The 23,838-nt window shown below is 40.0% G+C and overlaps 1 protein-coding gene and 1 long non-coding RNA gene across 5 annotated transcripts in view; both read left to right on the forward strand.

Annotated features, from left to right (window-relative positions):
• LOC121953244 (protein jagged-2-like) overlaps positions 1–4,104 on the forward strand; it is a 107,645-nt gene extending 103,541 nt beyond the window's left edge. For both annotated transcript variants that reach the window (XM_042500225.2, XM_088087528.1), the window contains one exon: positions 127–4,104. In XM_042500225.2, coding sequence (XP_042356159.2) covers positions 127–638 — 512 coding nt within the window. In that variant the 3' untranslated portion in view covers positions 639–4,104. The remainder of the gene's footprint in view (positions 1–126) is intronic.
• Positions 4,105–7,181: 3,077 nt separating this feature from the next.
• Positions 7,182–23,838, forward strand: part of LOC148187401 (uncharacterized) — an 88,673-nt gene continuing 72,016 nt past the window's right edge. For 2 of the 3 annotated variants that reach the window (XR_015778726.1, XR_015778727.1), the window contains exons 1-2: positions 7,182–7,367; positions 8,698–8,765. This is a non-coding gene — a long non-coding RNA (uncharacterized LOC148187401). The remainder of the gene's footprint in view (positions 7,368–8,697; positions 8,766–23,838) is intronic. The other variant, XR_015778725.1, reaches the window with a different exon arrangement.

The following is a 23,838-nucleotide window of genomic DNA, read 5'->3' on the forward strand; positions in this document are numbered from 1 at the left end:
GAAACCATAATTAAATAATTCGGTCCTGTAGGCCTAAAAAAGACATATTTGCAGAAAGACATTTTGTTGAGTATGTGCATGAAGCACAAACACTTGTCTCACGTCTCCTGCGACTTCCTCCCTCAGGTTACCTGGTCCCGGTGCTGTGCGTCGTCTTCAGCGTCCTCTGGATCTTCTGCATCGTTGTTTGCGTGTGGTGGACGCGCAAGAGGAAGAAAGAGCGCGAGAGAACGGCCCGATCCGAGGACACGACCGTCAACAACCGGCTGGAGCCGCTGCGGAGCAACGCCCTCAAAGACAACCGCGACAAAGACATTCAGTACGAATGCAAGAAACTGATGGGCCCCTCGGACAGGACGTGCGACGGGGCCGAGGGCGAGGAGGAGGGGGAGCAGGAGGGGGAGCAGGAGGAAGACGAGGAGAGGGCGCTGGGCATGGGGGAGAAGTGTCCGCCACAGAAGTGCTCCATAGCGGGGGCGCAGGACAGGGGGGTGATGGGAAAGGGAGGGGTCATCTGCACGTCACGCAGCGGTCCGGTCAAGGCGCCGCACCGGACAGCGTACAGCCCCAAAGACAACCGGTGTAAAAACCTGAACGCCGCCAAGCTCAGCGAGGACATTAAAGACCACTATGTATGAGCGGAGGAGGAGGGACCTTCCTGAATCAAAGAAAAAAACAAAAACTGCGATGTCTTCAACGTCACTGACTTTTCAACTCTTAAAAGCACCAAAAGTGAAGATTACAGATGCTTTAATTTTCTATTTTTGTTCGTCACACCTTATTTAACGTCTTTGTCTGCAGCACGGAGGCTTAATTTACCAAAAACTGACAAAAAAAATGCAGAAAAACGACAAAAAAAGACAAGGAAAATAAACATCACTGCTTCTGGATTTCTGGATTTCTCGTCACACTGCTGAAATCAAGAAGAATTTTCTTTTCTCCTGATTTTATTTTTCTGTTTACAAACTGTTTTCATCCGAACTAACGCTTCCCTTTTTTCGGAGATCTAACTGAACGTCATCGGCTGGCAGCTGTTAACTTGTTTCTACAGTTTGGTGCGTCCGGCTCCTGTCTGCCTTAGCCCAAACCTGCGGGCCTTTTCTACTCTGTCTTGATTATCATGTCTTTTTATAAAACAAAACTTAAAAAAAAGAAGATTTTATACACTTTTAAGTCCTTGAAAGTTGGCACAGAGAATCCACTGTATGATACCCGGCATGGCATTTTTTTGTTTACATTCATTTCCATTTTGCGTTGAGGCTTAAAGGTTCTTAAGTTTATCCATTTTAAATAATTATGTTACGGCTTCCTGCGAGTCCACACGATGATTTTTCAGTATTTGCGTTGGTAGAAAAGTGCCTTCAGCCCTTCTTTTTTTTTCTCCTCCTATAGAGTTTATGCAGAATTTAAAAACATATAAAGGGAAAGATGTCCTAGTAACAACTCTTCACACCACAGTAAAGGTTATTTTCTTTGTACATATGTAAATATGGAAAAAAATGGCTGTGTATATTTGAATTTAGTAACTTAAGTGATGCTTTGTATCATAGTTATTCTAAAGACTGTTTTTGTGGTTGTTTTTTTTTAATGATGTCATTCCGTTTATTAGTGTCTGTTGACACTAGGACAGGTTTTATACAGATTTTCGGACTGTGTCCAGGGTCCCACTGAATCATGAGCATTGGTTTAAAAACAAAAGTGTTTGTCTTTATGTTTTCTAAGTTTGGAGAGCTGTTTCTTCGGCCGGTCAGTCGCTGTGAGAGGACGTTTGTATCTGAGAGGTGTTGAGCACGAGCTCAGTCGTGCTTTGACTAGAGGAACCTCCTCTCCAACAGTCCTGTTCATTTCAATGTCGTTTTGATCCCTAAAAAAACAGATTCTCCCTCACCTACAATATTTCCATAACAGCTGTTTAAGTTTTAGGTTTCTGAGAGGTCAAACTATTTTTAAAAAGCCTTTCTGCACCTACAAATCCCTTTGTCTTCTTGCATAGATCACCTTTCTAAAACTGTCATAATCCATAACCTACTCTTTGAAACCTGAGCAAATTAGCTTGATGTCTTTTAAAACATGCAGGAAGAAATGATCCAAAAATGAGCAAGACTTGTTTTTTTTTAAGTATTGTACACGGAAATTTGTTAAAATAAGAACCAGGAACGATAACCCGTGAAAAGTGCTTCAAAAATAATAACTATGATGACTTTAGGACACAGAAAAAGGTCCAGTGTGCTACCGAAAAACAGCCAAAAGTCTATATACTAAAATACTAAAGATACACTAAATACAAAACAAAACAGGAAATACACAATAGTATGTTTTACAAGTTTATATAAAAAGACGGCTGATAATATAATAATTTTGTAACAAAATGTTAGAGAATCCAGTTATGATCATTTAATTTAATTGGATAATAAGTATATTTTTAAAAATAATTTCTGATTTTATAATTAATTTTATAAAAGTACTAAATTCTTGCAATTACTGGATCATTTCTCACCGAGTAAGAAATGACACCAGTTTGCTCAGGGTCCAAAGGTTAAATACTGAAAAGGCATCTGTTACAAAGGGTTAAATGGTTCGCGTATTTCATTGTGCAAATTATGTTTAGGAGTCCGTTTACCCCTACAGATTTAAATCGCGGGTCAACCCTCCAAAATGCAGTCTGAGAGCCTGTTTATACCTGCTGTTAACACACATCTGGGTGATCCGATCACAAGTGGAAGGCCTTTTCTTTTTCTTTTTTTATCACATTTCATGCTGTTTTTTTTATGTTCTACTGGCTGTGTGTACGTATGTAGATATCAAAAACACCCTGTTAGCATCCTGTTCAAAAGCAACAAAGTATCAGTGCACAAAGAGTTAAAACTGGAGTTAATACTTTGCAGACTGTTTTTTGTTTCCTTCAGTGTAAGATATTTGTGTCTTTCTCAGAAAAGTGACTTTTTTTAGCTTTTATTTTGAAATTATGCCACAAGTTGAAAATTTCTGCACTTTTATGTCCAATTTAACACAGAAAAAGAAAACAAGAAAAAGTCAGCGGCTCTATAGTGAGTGATATTGAGATTTATGGACTCTGTGGGTTGAACTGATGCAGATTTCAAACACAACTTTGTGATTTCACTGCATCTTTTTTGTCTCATTTTCGATCCGTCTTTTTTGTCGAATCATTTTTTATCCCTTCTAAATTTTCACAGAGCACCGGATCAAAAGCTCTCCAGGGCTCTGTTGCATAAGCCATCACTTGCTCTAGATTAGGGACTCCAAATGGCTCAAATAAAAGTTGCTGCATCAAAGAGTCGGGTCTTAAACCAGCGCTGATGCATCTGATTTCTGTTTTCAATACACACTTTGACGGGTCACAGGGTCCAAACAGCTTTAAAGCACCGCTGCCTCTCGGTCTCTCTCTTCAGCCCGCTCGGACTTCGGTTATAAATCTACTATTTTACAGTGTGTCGACAGTGGAGATGCCGCGCAGGGCAGCAGGGTGTTTAGTGAGCATGAAAACCCTTCTTACGCTGCGCTCATCCTCCTCAAGTGCCCCGATGCAAGACACTGAATCCCCGTCGTAGACAAGTCTAAAGGTGTGTGGCGTGAGTGGGAATCGACTCGCAGCGGATGAGTGTGAATCCTAAATGTTTTCTCCCCGTTTCGCCCCCGCCTCTCCTCGTGTATCTATTCTGGTCTAATGAAGGGAACAAGTTGTATTGTTGTTGATGTTGTTGTGCTTGTTGTCCAGTGTTTGTAAAGAGTCTGTTTCTGCACTAAAAACACACACAGGAGAAGAGAAACGTTTAGCATTACCTCCACAGCGGTAGTGAAAACAACAAAAAAAAGAGAAAAAAGTCAAATATTGTCACTATTTGTGGATGAACATTATGTTTTCAATAGTTTATGTTTTTGTTAATAATGCAAATCCTGTAAAACCCAAATTCATACTCTGTCAGTAAATCTTACATTGTGTGAGTCCCACAGGAGGGGCTGAATGTGCAGAACATTGTAATTATTTTGTACAAAATTTGGTAAAAGTCTTGGTTTGTTAGTGGAATTTTTTTTTTGTTTGTTCTTAGAACAATCCTATTATTTATTAAAGTATTTTATACCAAAGTTTATTTTGTTTAGCGTTTTTTTTTGTCTAAGTTACTGTTGCTATGCCAATCAAGCTCTCCATAGGTACGACGTTTATGTGCACCAAATATGTTTGTTTTTTGCTCTGTATATAAGAATGTTTCTAAAACCTTAATATTGTGGGCATATTCCACGTCTGAATCAGAAAATGGAATAATGAATTGAAATGAAATTTGAAATATTGTCAAAGTCAGGAATCATTGATTTAAACGTGTGATAATTTTTGAAAGTCTTCTTTTATTTCAGACAGGTAAACAAAAGCAGCTTCTCACTTTTATCTGGTGACGGGCGCTTGCAGATTTTAGCAAGCTGGCTGATACCATTGTCCTGACCCAACAGCGTTACCGTGGAAACCCTGGGCCCCCCTCTGGTCTCCCACCAACTCACCACAGTGAGTTAACAGCTTAAGCCGTAAAATCTGTTTAGCATTGTTGATTTTGTTATCACTGTTAGCTCTGTTAGCACCATCAGCAGTGTCACCAGGCTAGAGGTGCTAACATACTTGACAATGCTAAAGGGTTTTTTTTGGCTCACTGCATCACCGCACAGAGGGAAGCATGCATCTACTCAAGGCCGTCCTCCTCGGCTGAGCTGTAACATCAGCTAGTTCACTGGTGCTAGGTGAGCTAGCAGTAGATGCACACTTCCTTCTGCAAAGTTATTTGATTGGCAGGTGAAAATAGTTCCTGCATTAAACTGCTCGCACCAAAGTCTGTGGATTGAGCACCACAGGCCAAGTGCCACCTACCAACTGCATCAGAAGGAAGTGTGCATCTACACTTCTGTCAGAGGACCGAGTGACTTCCGCTGTAGTGCTTCACTAGCTTGAATGGCGGTCTAAAAAATGTAACCTTGCTGCTCTTTTAGACTTTCCAAATGTTATCAAACTGGAAGGCTTAAAGCTCGATAGTGAAATGAATCGTTTCCCAGGGGTTTTGATGCTCACAAAAAATCATCCACCGATTTACAGATGTCTCTTTCCTGATGTAAGTCAAAGCGAAAAAGTCTCTCTCGGCCTGTGGGCATCACGTGACGGATTCACACGGTATAATTCCACTTTTGGCCACTATGTAAAATTTGCACCAGAGCCTGGAGCACTTTCTGGAGGTTTGTCAGGAGCATGAGCTTCTCGCCCATGAGTAGATGCACTCTTCCTTCTTCATGAATCAAAATGACATATCCAGCTGTTGCAAAAAATCCCATGTAGTCTTAAAAAATGTTCTAAGGTTGAAATTCATCAGTTTGAAAATTAAGTCTTAATACCCTTCCCAGGTAGCCTCTCAGCCTCCTCTCCGCCACCCGCCTCATTTAGCGCCAGACCAATGAGGTGCGTCCTTGGCGCGCCTCCATCTGCCCCGTTAATGACACTGTGGGAAATGATTAACATTAACCCGCTCTGCATGAAAGCCTCCCAACAGCTGTGCGGGATATCCATAATGCTTGGTGGGACGTTATGTGCCGCGCTGTGTGTGTTCATTAACCCGGCAGTTGTTTCGGCAAGTATGGGAAACGTGTCTGGAATCCTGGATGGCGCGGCGCTCGGGTCACATGCACGTACAGGGCACGCTCGCTGACCTACTTGGAGAGGAGTACAATGAAGGAGAAGGAGAGATGATGGCGTAGCAGGAGGTGGTGGCATTAGGATCGCGTGTCATCCTACAATGCGGCGAGTAAACTGATGCCAGATTCCTACAGGAGCTGGTTAGAGTGAAGGTTCATTTCCCATGTTGGGCTTCTTAGTGTCAGAGTGTTTGGAGGTTTTAGGTCTGAGCGTTACAATGCAACACCTGGATCAATTTTACAGAGCTTTAGATGCTTAAATTTTTGTTAAAAGACAAGTGTTTTGCTTTAACCCTTTGAAACCTCGATCATCAGCTCTTTTCTTGTGTTGTGCTCGGACACCTTTCACAAGCATCTAAACCTCTAAAACCTGAGCAGGTTGATTTGATTTATTTTGAAAACATGGCAAAAAGGCAATGAGCAACTTGGCAAAAAATGTCCCACAAATTGCAAGAAATTAGTGAAAGGTGACAAGACAAAAATAACCTGGAAATGAAGCAAGAAGGAGAGAGAAAATTATTAGAAAATTAGAGAAACAATGGACATGTTATTTATAATTTTTACTAATGAATTTATTATAAAATTGGTTGGGTTTTTTTTGTTTTTTTTTTCAAATTTTCAGGTAATTTCTTGGCAATATGTTTGGTAATTTCTTGTAAAATGACTCATTGCTGTCTTCATAAGCTCTTAAATCAGCTCAGTTTTCTCCTGTTTCAAAGGGTTAACTCATCATTGTGATGTAATAGTAGTTAGACTGTCTCCCTATAAGCCTCAAATAAAGAGAATAAAGTCAGAATTTTACGAGAAAGGGGATATTATATTATGGAAATTAACATATTGCCAGCAAAATCCTCAGCAACCATTGTCCACGGTTGCCAAGGCGGCTTTAACTCTCGCCTGTTTTATAGTTTGCTGGCAATATGTCATATAGAAATGAATCCTTCATTCATTTCTATATGACTTTATATGACTTTGATTTCTGTATGATTTTATTCTCATAAAATTCAGACTTTTTTATCGTAAAATTTTACGATAGTTTATCCTTATAAATTTACTACTTTTTTCTTCAAAATATTAAGACTTTATTCTCATAATATTACGACTTAATTCTCAAAATGATGACTTCATTCTCGTAATATTATGATTTTATTCTTGAAATCTAACTTTTGTTTCTGTACCATGGCCCCATCGAAAAAAAAAAAAATTTACAGACAATAATATATTTTTTAAAAAAAGGTCAAACACATGAAGACTTGGTTTACATATTTGTAAAACGTATTTAATCCCACCCCTGCTCCATAAGTCATTGAATTTTTTGTCGTCGATAACTTCTGATGCCTAAACAAAAAACAAAGTTTAAATGACTTAAGACATTGAAAATTGTCAAAAATACAACTTCGTGCGTGTCATTTGAAGGCAGCTGTCCAGACGGTCACTGATTGGCTATCTCAGCTGTCACTCACTCATATCTGGTCCTTCATTGGCTCTCCTCAGGCCGCATGGCATCAGGTCAGCCAATGAGCAGCCAAACTCTTAACAAGCGGTTGACAGGCAGCAGATTTGCGGAAATGGCCTTTTTTGGGGTGATTTCGTGATATTTTAGGAAAAATAAGCGTGAGTTTAGCAGGTTTTAATGTTCCTGTGAATACCTGAGCTGTTGAGGAGGCTGCAGCAGTGATTTGGTGAGTGTCTGGTCGAGTTTCATGCTCACATTGTTGGTTGGCACATTTGGAAATTTGTATTCAATCAACAGTTTTTCCATCGTTGTATCAGCTGCGCAGGAAAAACAAGCTGTCAGGAGGTTCAGCTTTGGGCTGAAATGTTACATTTAGCCAACAGTTGCTACAAAATGTCACATTTTAATGCTGTTGGCTCCAAACCCTTTTACTCCATTTGAATGGACCCAAGCTTCACTAAACTGATGTAACATGTAAAAGAGCCGCTGAAACACTAAAACTGCTTTATAGCGTTTATAAAGTCACGTTTATTGTGTCCAGCTCTCGTGTCTTCCTCTAACAGTTTAAATTGTGACTCAGACTACGAATATTTTTAGCTCCAAAGACTACAACAGGTGAATTTCTTGATATTTACAGTTAAAATCATACAGGAAATGACTTAAATATTTTGTAATTTCTCTCTTGTAATATTGCTCCACATACAGTCGATAGTATAGTATAATATAAGTATAGCTCCTTTTAATTCCAGGTGGAAGCACAATGTGCTGCACAGAGTATAATATATGTGTCGCACGCTAAAAACAAAACTTTAAAATCCTAAGAAAACACAAGTCATAAAATAATAATTAAGATGAAAAATAAACCAATAAAAGATACCAAGACGTGAGTCAGAACTGATTATAAAAAGTTAAAATGAAATAAAATAAAATAAAATAATAATACTAAATGTAGACTATTAAAAGAGGTACATATGAATTAAAAGAATATATTAACCAAAAAAAGGGAAGAAAACAAGATAAATAGACCAATAAAAGATAATAACACACAAGTAAAACAAACAGATAAATTAATATAATAATAAAAATAATAATAATAATGATAATAAAATAAAAATAAAACCAGACTATTGGAATGTGCAGCCAAATAAAACAATGTTTTCGACTTAACTAAATACGATGATACTGTTTGGGTACTTCTTATGTCATCAGGTCACATGGAGCGTAACTGCTATCGGCACTTTAACTCATATTCATGGACTTTTTATAATTTCTTTAGTCTATTAATATGTTCCAGCACTTCCTTGTAGTTTTTTCTATTATCACCGTATTTCACACTAAAGTAAGTTAAAAAAAAAAAAAGTGTGACTGTCACCTGGATGCTGCACGCTTGAACAACGCTCACTGATGTGTCAAACTTCATGACGGTTTCGTGGCCCATTTGATGCTCGTCCTCTTGGATCATTTGAACGACCAACACAAAGCCGTTTCCATGGTGACGTGATGAAGGTTCAGCTTGATGTTTAACTGAAGGTCTCACATCTTCTGCATCCACACAGACGACGCACTGTGGCAGATAATCCGCTCAGAAGATGGATGGCCGACGTGCCGCGTCACCTGGTTTCAGGTAAGACGAGCAGAGACACGTGTCATGGATGGATATAAGCAGATCAGTTACAAAGTTTTGTTTTTTACAAAGGTTTTGACATTCAGAGCATTAATGTAGCAGCAAAACTGATGTTTGTGTTAATTGACTGAATGAAAAAGGATTTACTGTTTATGGGATGCCCTAGGATTTTGTTATTTGGGGAAAATTTAATTGAATATTTGTCATAGATGGTTAAAAAGAAATATTTAATTGAGATCCAAAATTTGTGGAAAAAGGAGTTGATTACATTTGTGGACTGGAGAGGTTGACTTATATAACTGAAGGGACACAGAAGGAGTTTGATTTTGTTTTGGGATTCATTTGTCTTCTTCTTGGCTAACGAGGCGTTAATATCTTATGGATATATATTATGGACAACATGAAAGTATTGATTCTGCCTTTTTCTGAAAAATCTATGTCATCATTATTTTAAATTAAATATCATTATTGTTACTGTTATTTTATTTATTTATTATTTTTATCTTATCTATCTTTTACCTTATTTGGTGTTTTTTTTTTCTTTTTTTAAATTTCATGTTTGTCTTTGGGAGTGTGTGACTGTGTGATGTACATTTCTGTATTGATGTGGAATTTTTCTTTTTTGTGTGTGTTAAAATTTAGAATAAAATATTATTAAAATATATAGCAGCAAACCACTATTTGCAATGTAAATATATTGGAGTAATGGCATCCTAAGTAGAAATTGAAGTACTTTTGCGTGTGTTGTTTTCAGAGCTTCTCTGTTGTTTGTTGTGGTAAGACGGTCTGGCCACTCGTGCACGTTATTGCATGTGTGTATCTCATTGATTGGCTCATCGTCGGTGCTTTGCAGTGCGCTCATTTGGTTACCGCTGATATCAGGACTCAACCTCTGTTTCCCCCGGTTGACTCTGTTAACTCTTTCAGCATTGTTGTTATTGTTTAGCACTGTTAATGAACAATCGTGCGTTTCTCTGTCATTGTTATGTTCATAGTCGTGTCATCTTGTTGTTGTTGGTAATATTTATGATTATTTTGTTCACTTTCACAAATGATATTTCTGTCATTACCGTTTGTCTGGTCATCAGTCTCTGACATCGTCACTCTGTCGTTAGTCGATCAGCAGTCTGAGCTGTCGTCACTTTGCAGCTCAGTTGATGTGATGCGTCTTTTGCTTTGCACAGGATTTTTGGTCAGAATAACCAGAAAAGCACGCTGGCTTACATTCTGCATCTTTGGCATGCTGCATTTGACAGATTATGTATTGGGACATACTAAATGTAAACAGTATGCTAGTATCTTTGGGTATAGGACCTTCAGTGTGTCTTTTTAGGATAAAACCTTATCCAGGTGAGGCTGTAGCTCATATTGAGGATATGTTGTTGCTTGTATACCTCCTAACTTCAGTTAATCAATTTTACTTACCTTTCAGCCAACAAAATAATTTCTTTACTATTTTACTTTTTCCCCAACAGAAGATTGGCTTTGAAAATGCATATAGAACCTCATGTGGAGAAAAAAAGAAAAAAAGTAAAAATTAAAAAAAAAAAGATGTATTTGAATAAAATATGAAAAGTTAAATAAAAATAAAAATATTTTAAAAAAAATAGACTCACAACAATAGATGAGTAAAGTTTAATTTTGAATTGTTTAATACACTTAATTTGAAAATTAATTAACAGAAAATTACTTGAATGCGAATGTTGCCTCTCTCATTATGAAATCCCACTAAGACAGTTTTTGGTATTGTGCATTTAGGTTTATAGCATAACAGTCAGAATAATTTTCTTTTTATCTATGCAAATAAAATAAAACCAAGATAAGTTAATAATTTTGAATATTTCCTATACATCATTGTATTTAATTGTATTAATATTTTAACATTACCCCCTTTTTTCATTTCTTGGTATAGTGTTGCTTTAAGGTAACATAACCAAATAATTTTTTTAAAAAAAATAATTTTAAAATGTCTTTTCATTATGTGAACTTTATCTCTTATTACAAAAAACAAACAAACATTACAAACATTTTTTATCAACTGGCATCAATCTGCGTACCATAGAGGGTTAAATAAACTGGCTCGAGCAGGTGAGGTTTAGTCACCCGAGCAGCACCGGCCTCGTCGGGGAATCACAGTAAAATCCAAGGTATTCCCCGACCTGCTGCTCTGGCGCCGCTCAGCTCCTAAACACAATGACCCAGATATAAAGACGCTGAGAGGCTCAATGACTTCGCCCAGCCTCCTCCTGCTTCTCACACACACCCTGTCTGCACACACACACACACACACACACACACACACACACACACACACACACACACACACACACACACACACCTGTTTTCACCGGATCACCAGCAGCGTGCTTTAGTCTCACACACTCGAGCGATGATGAAACCGCTGCTGCTGCTGGACGCGGTCCCTGTGAGTGTCAGTGTCCATGTCTGCATCACTAATAATAAACTCTGGCTGCTGCGCTCGGTCGGTTTCCAGTGAGAAGTGGTGCAAGTCTCAGGTGTGTTTCTGAAATTCTGGCAAAATAAAACGGAAATTACTGCATCTGCTACGTGTTTGGCAAATATGAAGATGATGGCATGATTACGTATTCGGTTGAGTAATAATTAAACCTTTAACACCTGCATTGACACACATTTTTTGTGCTGTTTAAACCTCTTAAACATGACAAATTTGATTTTTCAAAAATACAGGGAAATAATTCAAATTGCAGGAAATTACTAAAAGCTGAGAAGAAAAATACCTACATTTTTCAAGTGGAAAAAATAGGAAAAATGTCCAGAAAACTATATTCAGAATTATTCGAATTATATATTTAAATTTATGTTACAGACAAATATATATATTTCGCATCTTAAGCTGATTTCAGGAGGGTCCTTTCTTCTTTTTTTTCTTTTTAAATTTTAGGGTAATCTTCTTATATCTTATTTTTCCTTATTTCTTTCTAATTTTTGAGCCATGTGTTGTTTAGTTGCTCAGTGCCTTCTCTCCATATTTTTGCAAGACTTTCAACCAATTTGTTCAGGTTTCAAAGGGTTAACTGCTGCTTCCTGACTAAAGAACTTTTTGCAATTTTAAAAAATTGATTTTTATTACTTGCTTTTGATCCACGTGCGTCCTGTGTAGTTTGTATCAGCTGTGGTGATGGCGTGGAGGGCTGACATGACATTAGGGCCCTTTTTAGGGACTGAAGGGGGACTCTTGCTGTAGATACGCCCCAGCAGATTTTCTGTTTGTGTCTTGGATGGAGAGGTCTGTGACAGTGATTGGCATGTAGTGTTGTCAAAAATATGGATGCATATTAATTTTACAGTAGTTTCAACACTTGTTTTTCGCAGTCACTGTTACCAGCTTTTCTTTTTTTCTCAAATTGTTAAAGTTAATGACAGTAAATCTCCTGTTCTCTGCTACCAGGCGCCGCAAGCTGCGTGCCATTTAGACAGACATCTCTACGGCCAATATCTCCGACACTCTGCACCTCATCCCAGAGCTCTCTAAACTGTGTGTGTTTTTGACTTTGAGGGGAACTGTCCCTTTAACCAGAGTACACCTGATACCTGCTGTAGCTCCTCAACATTCAACATAGTCGCTTTGCCTTAAGGAGCTGCTAACTCGAAAAGAATTTAATCAGATGAGGTTTCCGAGGGTGGAGGATGATTTGTGACTCTGGCAGGAGTAAAACTTCAGTGTATAAACACAAACCTCTTTAAGACCCCGTATCAGCTGAACCCCGGTGTACCAACGGGACGTGTTTGAAGCAGATACGGGCTCAGGGTTCAGCAGCGTGTTAGGAGGAGGTGAGGGGAAACAGCACACGGATAGGGAGACGGGGAGGGAGGCAGGAATGCTCGGCGGAGCTCCTGAGGACAGCAGGAGAGCCGGATTCCTCCTCGGAGCGACCACGCCTCGGCTTCTCAGCTGGCGGTGAGCCCTCCGACTCCTCCCAGGGTTAGGGCCGAGTCCACATGTTCAAACGGAGATGAAAGGCCCCCGGTAGGAAGGTTGTCGGTGCCAATACCAACCGCCTGCCAAGTAAGCCCTGCTTAGCGGCGCTCTCCCAGATGTTCCCGACACTGAATATTCTGCTGTTCACTTCTCCCCCAGGGACGAGGAGGGAGCCTCCGCTTGACCCCTTCACATCAAAGTGTGGAGGAGGACTCAAAACAATGAGCACTTCCAGAGAGAGAAGGAGTGAAAGTTTGGTGTGTTTGTGTGTGTGTGTGTGTGTGTGTGTGTGTGCGCGCACGGAGAGAGTGAATCAATGATTTAGGAGGGTAAGAAGTGGGTTGGGCCCCTCATCAGAATGGCTGACGTTAATGCCTATGTCCTGTGGGTATGTATTCAGAGAGCAGAGAATAGGCCAACACATACTTTTAGCCCACACCCGCATCCTTTAGCTAACAGCCCCATCCATACTGTACTGTATACTTACTGTACTGCAGGGAGAGGCGCCGTCATCCTCACATTTTTCACCTTTCAAATTGAGCCTGGCGCCGGCAGAGCGGCAGCAGCTCGTACGTATGTGCAGCTTTGTGTAGGTCAACTGTGTGTCAGTGCCCCCTGTTATTCTTTTAATAACAATAATGATGATATAAACTTTATCCATATAGCACCATTAAAAGCAGAGTTTACAAAGTGCTTTGACAAAACAAAGCAAAGCAGAAGTAACATAACTTTAAGAGCCGAACAATAATGCTGAACGAAGACCAGACAAAAGTTAAAGTAGCACCCTTTAGGACTGTTTGGTGCATTTTACACGCTTTTCATTCTTCATTTTTTTGATAATTTTGGATTTGTTCATGCATATGGCATCAATTTTGGCAAGATTGTGTATTTTTGTTTAATCTTGGAATTTCCAGCTTAGCTCCTACAATAAGTCTAAAATATGCTGCACTAAATAGTTACATTCAGACTGTTAAGAGCAAAAAATGCGCAACTGAAACCCATTCAAGCTGCAATTTTTGATCCCACAGCCATCAAAGCATAAACGCATGCATCATATTATTTCTGGTTGTCATTCTGGGCTTTGGACATGGAATTTGTATTTTTACTAATTTACACCTGATGTAATTTTTTAACCTTTTTATTGCTTACGGAGAATATACGTGCTATTTCCACCAGGTGCACTGTCACAATCAATGTTGCTACAAATTACTGACATATCCCAGTGGCATCATGACAAAAACCTGGCATTTAATGGTTAAAATTCTGAAAATTAATGAATATTTTTTATTCCAAATTAAATTTGAGCTTGCCTTGGGCTCATCCATTGATCAAAAGCAGATATTTTTATGACCAAATACATATGTAAGATGTTTATTGAAGGTGGTTTGTTGCGAGTAGCCGACACACACAGTCCCGTCAGGACTCATTCACAGGCAGCTCTTGAATGGCAATGCTGTAGTACTATACCCAGGGCAAAAAAAAAGACTTTTTAACTTTAAATATACAGCTTGGGTATAACAATACATGTCATTATCAGAACTGGATATATGTCAAATAATTGTAGTGGAGTAAAAAAGTACAATATCGCCCTCTGAAATATAGTGAAGTCGAGGTATTAAGTATTAAAAAAAATGGAAATACTAACTGGAAAAAATTGCAAGTGAGTTATAAGTTGAATTTGCTGAAAAATCACAAGTAGCCCAAAAACCTCGATAAACATCTGTTGCATTTTCTCCAAACATGGAGACAGGAGGCTGCATACATTTTTTTCATTAAATGCAGTCAAATACTTTGAGTCATTGCCTTTAGAAATTGAGAGGAGTTGAATGCGGCACGCCTGGCTTACATGTACACCACCTAAGGCTACACATTTTATAGACAAGCCTCAACTGAGAGAGGAACGCCATAACTCCAACATCATCCACCTATTCATCTCAACAAGTGGTCTGGATCTGTTTGGTGTCGGAGTTTTACTGCTCACAATAATGAACGGCGTGGAGACGCTTCCACGGGGCGGAGAAGAGTGGATCTTATTGTGTTGCTGTAAAACGCATTATCTCGATATGCTTACATAGTTGTGCGTGCCGCACACTGTTAATTTGTCAAATGATGTATGTCTGTGAGTTTTTATAAAGCTGCAGAAACAGCCTGAAGGTGAAAGGAAAAGTTGGGCAACGGTTGATGATCATAAAACTGAAACTGTTGTTTCTGCACTCACACGTACAGACAGCATGTTTTTTTTGTTTTGTTTTTGTTTTAAATGAATACTATCATTTAAATTAAACTATGTGAAAGAAAATTCAAACACAAGTGATATGATTTTACAACTTAGATTTGACTAAATGTATCAGTGTGTGCTATGTGCTATATAAACATACATGCACCTACAGAAATTAATTAATTATATATTTTACAAATGTTATGTCATATAAACCACTTGTTTATGGTTTAGAAAAGATCATGTTTTGGTTGCACAATCCCAGCAGGAAATGCAGTGATGTCTTGGTTGTCTTGGCAGCGATTTCTGTATAAATAACAATCCCTTGTGGCTTTCTCCTGGCAGCAAACAGAGTGATGTCTCTGTAAAATGTCTCTGTCGATTTTGGTGGCACTACGCTCTGAAATGCAGCAATGTCTTGGTAAAAAAACGAGCGCTTTAGGCGGTGCTATCCATGCCGGAAAAACAGCAACAGGTGTCTAAAACACATCCACGTTCGGTATCTAAAAAGCTGTTGTTGTTTGTTGGTGTTAAACAGAGATCTGCAGGTTGGCAGATGCCTCGCCCAGATGTCACACCATCAACCATCCACTCCACCTCTGGATTACAAAATTGGCTCATAAACTACGTCACTTTATAACTGTTGATATGATACATATCAAACATGCAAATTTAACGTGTTCATGGTTTTCAGAAACGTCATGCCAACATATTCTGGGCTGTATATTAAATATTTTTGACCTTACAGCAGCATAAACCAGATCAACAGGCTGACTTTCTGACCTCTCACTCCCCTCTCTGCACAACACACACACTCTCTCTCACACACACACACACATTCCCACACACGCTCACTCACACAGACATGACAGCGGGCGAGCCGGACCTTACGTCATGCCATTTGCACGCTGTGAGGTCGAGCCCCGGGGTGTTTGGGTTGAGACAGCGTGGTGGTCGGACCACTGTGTCATCAGTTGGCCGGAGGTGCAACAATAAGGCTTAATGCGTGATTAAGTCCCAAATCAGCTCTCATTATGAGTGAGCACGTCAACCGTGAGTGCAGCGCGGCTCCCTTTCAGAAAACTGAACCCTGCATCCAAATTACCCCCCCTCCTCACCCCCCTGAACTCGCACTGTGGCTCCACCGCTTTCTGCTGTTTTAGTCTCTTTGCATCTTTGACTCTGTCGTCATGAGCCAGCGTCTGTCTTCTGATATGTAAAACTGCAACACGCGACCTTTCATCGTGAGTCAGCACATATCGCTGGTGCCGCCTTTTAAGTCCTCTCTCCAGCGGCCGTCACTCAACTTGATGAACTGTCTAATACATGTCGCCCGAGGCCGAGGTAACCGCCATCCCAAAATCCCTCACACAGACTAAAGACACACATTGTAAACGTGCCAATCTCAACCCCGAGGTTGAGTTTTTCAGTGATTCTGGTCTGTGGTTTGTTCAGCTTCACTGTTATAACTGGTTTTTTTTACTAATTCCAGTTTGATTTTGGGCTTTGACATGTGACTTTTCTCTGCGTTAATAACATCTAACCTCAGCCTGAGCAGAACTGAAAACACAGAACAGAGAAGGAGGCTAAAATCGTCAGAATGAAAGGAAACTTCAGTCAGCTGCTTGTCTTGGCAGCGTTTTGGTAGATAATCCAGAGTTTATGACCATAGCTGATTAAGCAATTAGGTGGTATATCATCATGCAGTAAACTGAATATGTCAGGCTCCGAAAACTCAATTGAATTCGCTACTACGTGTCCATAAATCAGACTCAAAGCCATTAAGTATCTGGTTGAATAACTGAAGGTGTGTCTATGAGGAACCACCTCGTCCTCACTCATGACTGATTGTTTTTATGGTTCTATCGTGAGTTTTTATGGTTATTTTATTATATCATGAGGAGGAAGTTTTTCTAATTGAGCTTAGGTTGTAAATATTGTGGTGTGTGGGATTGGTCCATGCTGGTCCAGGCTTGATTTTCACTTTTATCATTTTGCAGTTACTGTCACTGGCTTTTACTTAATGATCTGCATTAATGTAAAGAAATCAGTTTATAGAGATACGCTGAAACAGCTGGCACAGGGAAATTAAGTTTGGCCCAGACCTCTGCTGGATACAACCGTTCTCTCTGAATATTGAACACTGTCCCCTGAGGTTTGTCCTCAAACCGATAGCCCATGGGTTCCTAGATTTTTTTGTTGCTATTTTTGGTGGTTAGTTTGCCATAAGGAAATCTTTGATTGGTCTAAAGTTTCTTCAATCTGGGAAACAGCTCTCAATGATGCCACAAGTTTCATATGAGTTGCTGAAAAAACACATATATTTACAATGTGGGTGGTGATTATCGGAGCCAGGATACAGCTCCTGAGCTGCCCCCAGAAAATCTGCCCAAGAGGAGAGAGTGACAGACAGGACTGGTGATGATGAAAGAGAGTCCTGAGTTCACTTCACTGTATGTTACGAGACAAGACGAACACTCGGTGTTCTGCCATCTTTATAATTCAAACATAATCCCAGAGACGACGGCTTTAAGTGTTGAGGTGGAGGCGTTCACCTTCAGGTCTGCAGGCACATTGTGTTCCAGTTTAGTTCGATGCGACCTGTGGGCTCCTCCCTCCGCTCACTTTGATTGCCAGAGGCTAAATGTACTGCGACTCATCTCAGTGTTGTTTGCAGCTTACAGATATTGTTACTTCAGGTTGTACAGCAACACATTGAGACCGGTCTCACAGTGAAAGATACATTATTGTTGGGCTTTTTTTAACAGCAAGGCAAAGTTGACCATTTTTGAGCAAAAAAAATCTTAGAAGAAATCAAGTCCTTTATCATAAAATGTATTTTTTCTGGCATTAGTATAATGTCTTTAAATTGGTAAATTTACTATAAACAAGTAATTTTAAAAAGAAGTTTCCTTGCAAGTTTACTTGAATTATTAACATAAATGTTTGCAGTATATATACTGGCCAACTGGTGCACGATGATCAAATAATAATGTTATTCTCTTATGCAAATGCCAAAAAGGGACAAAACGACTGCAAAGAGAAAAACCTAAAGACAAGAGACAGAAAACAAAAACAAAATGACCACAAACACACAAATGTCTACTTACAGACACAAAACTTTATTTACAGTAACTTAGGGGTAGAAAACCGCTGAATCACGTACATTTGATTAAAAACTGCCTTCCTTTACGAGTTTTAAGCCACCTGAAAAAATCAATATCAGTTAAAGTAAAGAGGGAGGGAGCGACGAGGAGAACGTGCAGATCATTGAGTCTAGTTAAAGTCCGACTGATCTGTCAACTTGACAAAATAGCTCAACTTCCAATTGCACTATCTGAGTGTGTTACTCCGATTTTGAGTAATTCGATTTAGTCTGATTTCAGTCCGACTAAAATGTTTATATGTACTTGAGCAGTTCAGTTTTAGTCAGACTAACACAATAATTTGACTTTTTCTAACATCATGTAAACGTATACTGACTGTCTTTAATGCAGCATGTCTGCTTTTCTCCTCTTCTTTACCCCCCTGTTAAAAGTTTTTCTTCTTCTCTGACATTAATCCTATCCAAAATTCCCCAAACTGAGACACCACACTCGTGTGTACAGTGCACTCCTGCGTTTGCCTCGTTGGGCACGGTGATGTGTCTAACACTTTCTCTCCCTCCTCTCCACACACTCGACTTGCTCGTGCTTTCATCAGACTCCAGCCGTCCATCTCCCTCCACAAAAACTGCTAGATTTTGGTTCCTGGCAGGCAACACCTTTGTAACATTAACTCTGCCTCCGTCTTTCTCTCATTAAACTCCGTCCTGGAGAAAAGCACTGTATTGGACTTTATATCTCTGCTCTCGCCTCCCTGGGCGCATTTCACTCATACCACTTTATTCTACCTGTCTTTCAACGTTACGCCACAGCGCGCCATAGTACGATCTGATCAAAGGCTGATGAAATGATAAACCACGCTCTTTTTTTCTTTTTCATCCCGAGCTAATCATTAGAAACCTCCTCCACTACCCTCGGGATTTCGGAGGAGCTGAATTGGCATTTTGCATGGCATTTGACATGTTGAGATCTGCCTGTTTGAGAGCGCAGCGAGAAACGAACGAGAGTTTGCAGGGGAGAAAAAGTTACCTTATAGCTGCTGTCAGACGAGAACACGGCGCTGCAGTTTTGATGACTTTCAGCGTGCTTCTGCTTGAGTTGAAGGATTAATTGTTTGGGGTTGAGGGGGTTTTACGACCCTTGGGCTGATGGAGCCCTTTGAACGCTCAACGCTAAATTTCACAGATTTATGGCTGTCAGTCCAGAAGCTGCTCTTCCAGAGTCCCAATTCTGCAGAGAGGCGAATTTAACCCAACATCAGGGCAACACTTGAGTTTATAGAGCAAAAAATGAGACTGCAGATATTCATAGATACTGTATATTAATCTACCATGAGGACAGAGTTACACAACGGACACGAGGATCCTGTCCAGATTACTGTAAGAGGCCTTCTCTGATCACCAGCACATGTTTTACTTCTATTTAGGTTTGCTCCTTGATCCTATTGGACTTGAGCCTCGGGGCGTTATAACAGAGGCCAAATCCATATTCATGCATGATGTGACTTTTCTGCTCACATACAAACATTTACAGTTATGATAAACATGCGGTCTCTGATGATTAACATGTGAGATGCTGTCTGTATCCCTCTGGTGTCCATCTGTCACACCCTGCACACTCAGACAGGTCTGCCAGCGCACAAACTGAACTACACAAGTACACACAGGCAGTGGTGGAATGTAACTAAGTACATTTACTCAAGTGCTGTAGTTAAAGCCTCTGGAAACATGCTTGAAATAGTATTTCTATTTTTGATTTCAGACAGAAGTTGACAAAACCAGCCTCTCACTTTTAGTTAGTAGCCATCCATTTTGCATTCTCAAACAGAAGTGTTCAGCACAGGACGATCAAATCTCACGCTCAACCAGCTCCCATTTGCAGGACGTCGTGTACCGACGCTTGGTCACGCCCCTCAGCGTCTCATGGCGTCGCACGCGGCACCCTTTAACATCTCTACGTGACTCACAGCCGAAGCATATTCTCACACACAGTTAATGTACGGCTCATTTTTAGGATAGTAGCATTTCTCCAGACTGTGTTGCAGATCATTTTGATTAGCACCTCTTTGGATCCCACCTTTGTCAACTGTCTCTCGTCTCCACGACAACCATGGAGCAAAGCAGAGTCAGCGTGGTGCAGCTCTATCTGTTCCAGCTCTCTGATTTTGGGTACGTTGGTAAATCCGATCTAACGCTCTACACTAAAATGAGAGAGTTCAAAGCTGTGGAGCTCAGTTAAGTTAATTACAACTTCACTGCGTTTGATGCTTTGCTGCTTCTTCCCTCCAGACTAATATTCAGATTTTGGGACTTCGCATGCTTCAAACCAGCAGGTGAACACCTAATTTGTAAATCTCCAAGTGCGGTGAAAATGTTCTCACAAATCATTAATCGTGATGAAATCTTTTGCGAATGGCACTCGATGATTCACAGACTCTCAGGTATGAACGTGGTGTTGTCAGCGATCAGTTTGGCAAACCCTCAAATGTGTGATTTACTCGACTTTGGTATGAACACGTCATCGCTGAGTGTTGAGCTTGTCAAACCCTTTTTATAATCTGCACCGGAGGAAACAGACAAGCGTCAAATTAATTTCATCAGGCGTCCTACACAATCGAGGATTCATTGGAATTTTTGGTATCAGCGCTGAATGGATACCACTAAGTTTAAACTATTTGTTGTTCTTCACTCAGAGGTTGATTAACATGACATCCGCACTTGTATAATCTATAACTCTGACCACAGCAGCTGTCAAAGTAGAGAAAAAGTCGTGTGTAAACACGGATCAACCTGACAGAGGAGCACCACCGGCATATTAATCTTCTCCTCTCAGTTCCTCGACTTTGATGTCCGACAACAGAACAGACGAGTGTTTTTCCTCCCAGCGAGTGAAACCAAAGACCTGAGCGGATTTTGGGGAGGTGGTCGAGGACTCGTTTCTGCTGACCTCGACTCAGAGAAAGCCTTTGAACTGAACACCTCTTAGCAGGCTCGATGTCCTCCTCGCTGCTGCTGCCTCTGGATGGATGGATGAGGGGCGGGATGGATGACTTCTCCTGAACGGAGAGGTTCGCCACTCTTCAGAGGGAGCTGAGCTGAGACGACAGCAGCTATGCTAAGTGGTTCCTGTAAAGAGGCGCACAGACGCCCAGACGGAGGTTAATGGGCCACTTCACCTCTGAGTTTCCAGGTCACATCTCAAGATAGAGATCAGCTCCGTGACGCAGGCAAACCACAACCAACCCAAAAAGGGAGACGATATCTTTGTCTTGAGGACAGGAATGTTAAACCCTCTGAAGCAAATTCCTTTTATGCAAAAACCTGCTTGACAACAAAACCACATTCTGATTTAAATAAAATACCTTCCAATTAATGCATTTAACAAGCACTTATAATAATGCAAGTGTATTAAATAAGGTATTTTTTGTTAATTAGAATAAACATTATAGCTATTTCTAACACTTAAGATAACGACTAATAATTCTGTTTCAGTTTGTTAGGTATTAGAGCCTGTTCAGCCACCAGCTGATTTGATAATCAATGAATCATTCGTGTAATTTTTTGAAGAAAAAAATTACTTTGTTTCCAGCTTCTTAAGTTAGACTGTTTTCTGGTTTCTTTACTCCTCTCTGACAATAAATGAAATATCTTTGTCTTGTCTTGGGTTTTGGGAAACATTGATTAACGACTGATTTACCATTTTCTGACATTTTAGGACAAAATAACTATCGATTAATCAAGAAAACTTTTGACAAAATAATTGACAATGAAAATAATCATAGTTGTAGAACAGTCCAATCTTTCAGTTGTAATAGAAAATGTAATCTATCTTTCAATTTATAGTATTTTATTTCCCAGGATTTTCCTTATTTAAAGGTGAACATCTAATCCATCTGTTCCCTGGTGCAATGATTTTTACCCTCCACACTATCCACTCCCTTTAGGTAATTTCAGATTATTATACTATTGTATTGTTTATTAACCACACGTGCAAATTCCTAAAATGATTTCTGTTTTTTCACCTTTATTCCTGCACAGATAAGACAAAATAAAACTATGTAGTTCTGGAAGCACTCTCAAAGAGTAAAATGCTCCCTTAATTATGCTGTCAAGCAGATAGCGGTGCTCATGTACTCTTTGCATGCATTTAAATTAGGTAACATGTATATATTTGGCACAAAATTGGCCCCTCTCTATGCAAATGAGCCTCATTGTGAAAACAGTCCTATTAACAAAGATCGGTGCTAATAAGAACACACAGTTATAGTGAAATTATTAGTGTCTTCAGAGAGTTGATGATAACTGAGCACAAATTCAGCTCACAGTCGACATCTCAGTCGCCATAAGAAAATTTTGATATTGTATTTTTCTGCAAACCATGAATATGATATGTACAAATAATATCAATGTTTCTAAAGTGGCAAGTATAAGAGCTGATTGTACCATTAGGCAGTGGAGGGGATGGTGGATGGCATGTCACCCAGAGGAGACACCTGCCTCGCTGCAGACCGCTGTTCGAGAACAACAAACGACAAAACCAGTTGTGTTTAAGTGAGTCACTGCTGTTCCAGTGGCTTTTTAGCCATCAAATTGGGCTTCTGTCATGACTCTTTAGCATCTTTTCCACCAGGGTTAGTGCCATGAAAACCGGTTGTTTTTGAAAGAGACAGCTGCATTTCCTGCCAGAATAATGCCCAAAACATTGTTTTTAACCAACACATTGCCAATTTTCTTGTGGGGATTGGGCCGTCAAAACTAGGTATTTCTAGCCAAAACCAGATTTTGTTTTGCTTGTTTTTGTGCCTTAACCTAACCACAAGCTATCCACAATGTTGTTGAAACAAGTTTTTCCTATCTGCTACATAATAACAATATTAAATCCCAAATAAGGTTTCTCTCTTTTACTGTTTAAATTTCTCGCTCGAGGTTTTGAGGAATGTTTCTGCACCTTGTTGGTCATAACTTGTCGCTCGGTTTCTGAAAATTTCATTTCTCTCTGACGTTGTACTGCTGACTGCTCTTGGCACAAAGGCAACATTTATACTTTGCGTCATGGATAGAGTCCATTGATGAGATGCTCTAAAGGAAAAGACGGCCTTGCTAAATGCAGTTTTCCTGAGTGGGCTTGTGCAGTCCCTCCTTGCCGCACCTCTTGTAACTCTGTGATAGATTTAAAGGTGATAAACCTGGACAAAGGCGGAGCTAAACATGCATTATCAGATTTTATTTACATTTTAACAGTATAACGGACCTCTTTTCTGCGTCCGTGCAGGTAAAACATTCAGATCTTTGTGTTTCGACACGGCCCGCTGCTTCTTCCACACATAAATAACCAGGATGCATCTTCTAACTGCAATGGAATTTTAATGCCTCCTGTAAACGGATCCATGTGACATAAATCATCATACTGCTTCAACATGAGGAACGTGAACATCCCGGTCCTCACAGTGCAGAAAGTGTTAAAGTCTGTGTGACAGGACATGGGCGAAAAGAGAGAAAAACCACATCAGTGTATGTAAATCAAGACATATTTCTGTTCTTCCTGTGTGATCTCCACCCCCCTGCAGCCATCCTACACCTCAGCCTGGCCAGTGCGGGCAGGTCGGTGCGTTGGCCCGCGCTTCAAAGCTTTCGACTCTGCTTTTAACCAAAGTCTGACAGAGAGAGAGTTTGAGTCCCAGATGCTTCTTGTGGAAGTCCAGCAGAGTGCCAGGGGATCTGAATAACTGACAGACAGGCGGAGAGACAGACAGTCCGCAGATCCTGGTTATCGCTCTCCAAGCTGCTCGAC

This window comes from Plectropomus leopardus, chromosome 14 (assembly GCF_026936395.1).
Source record: "Plectropomus leopardus strain MGB_pleo_1.0 chromosome 14, ASM2693639v1, whole genome shotgun sequence".
Taxonomy (NCBI): Eukaryota; Metazoa; Chordata; class Actinopteri; order Perciformes; family Serranidae; genus Plectropomus; species Plectropomus leopardus.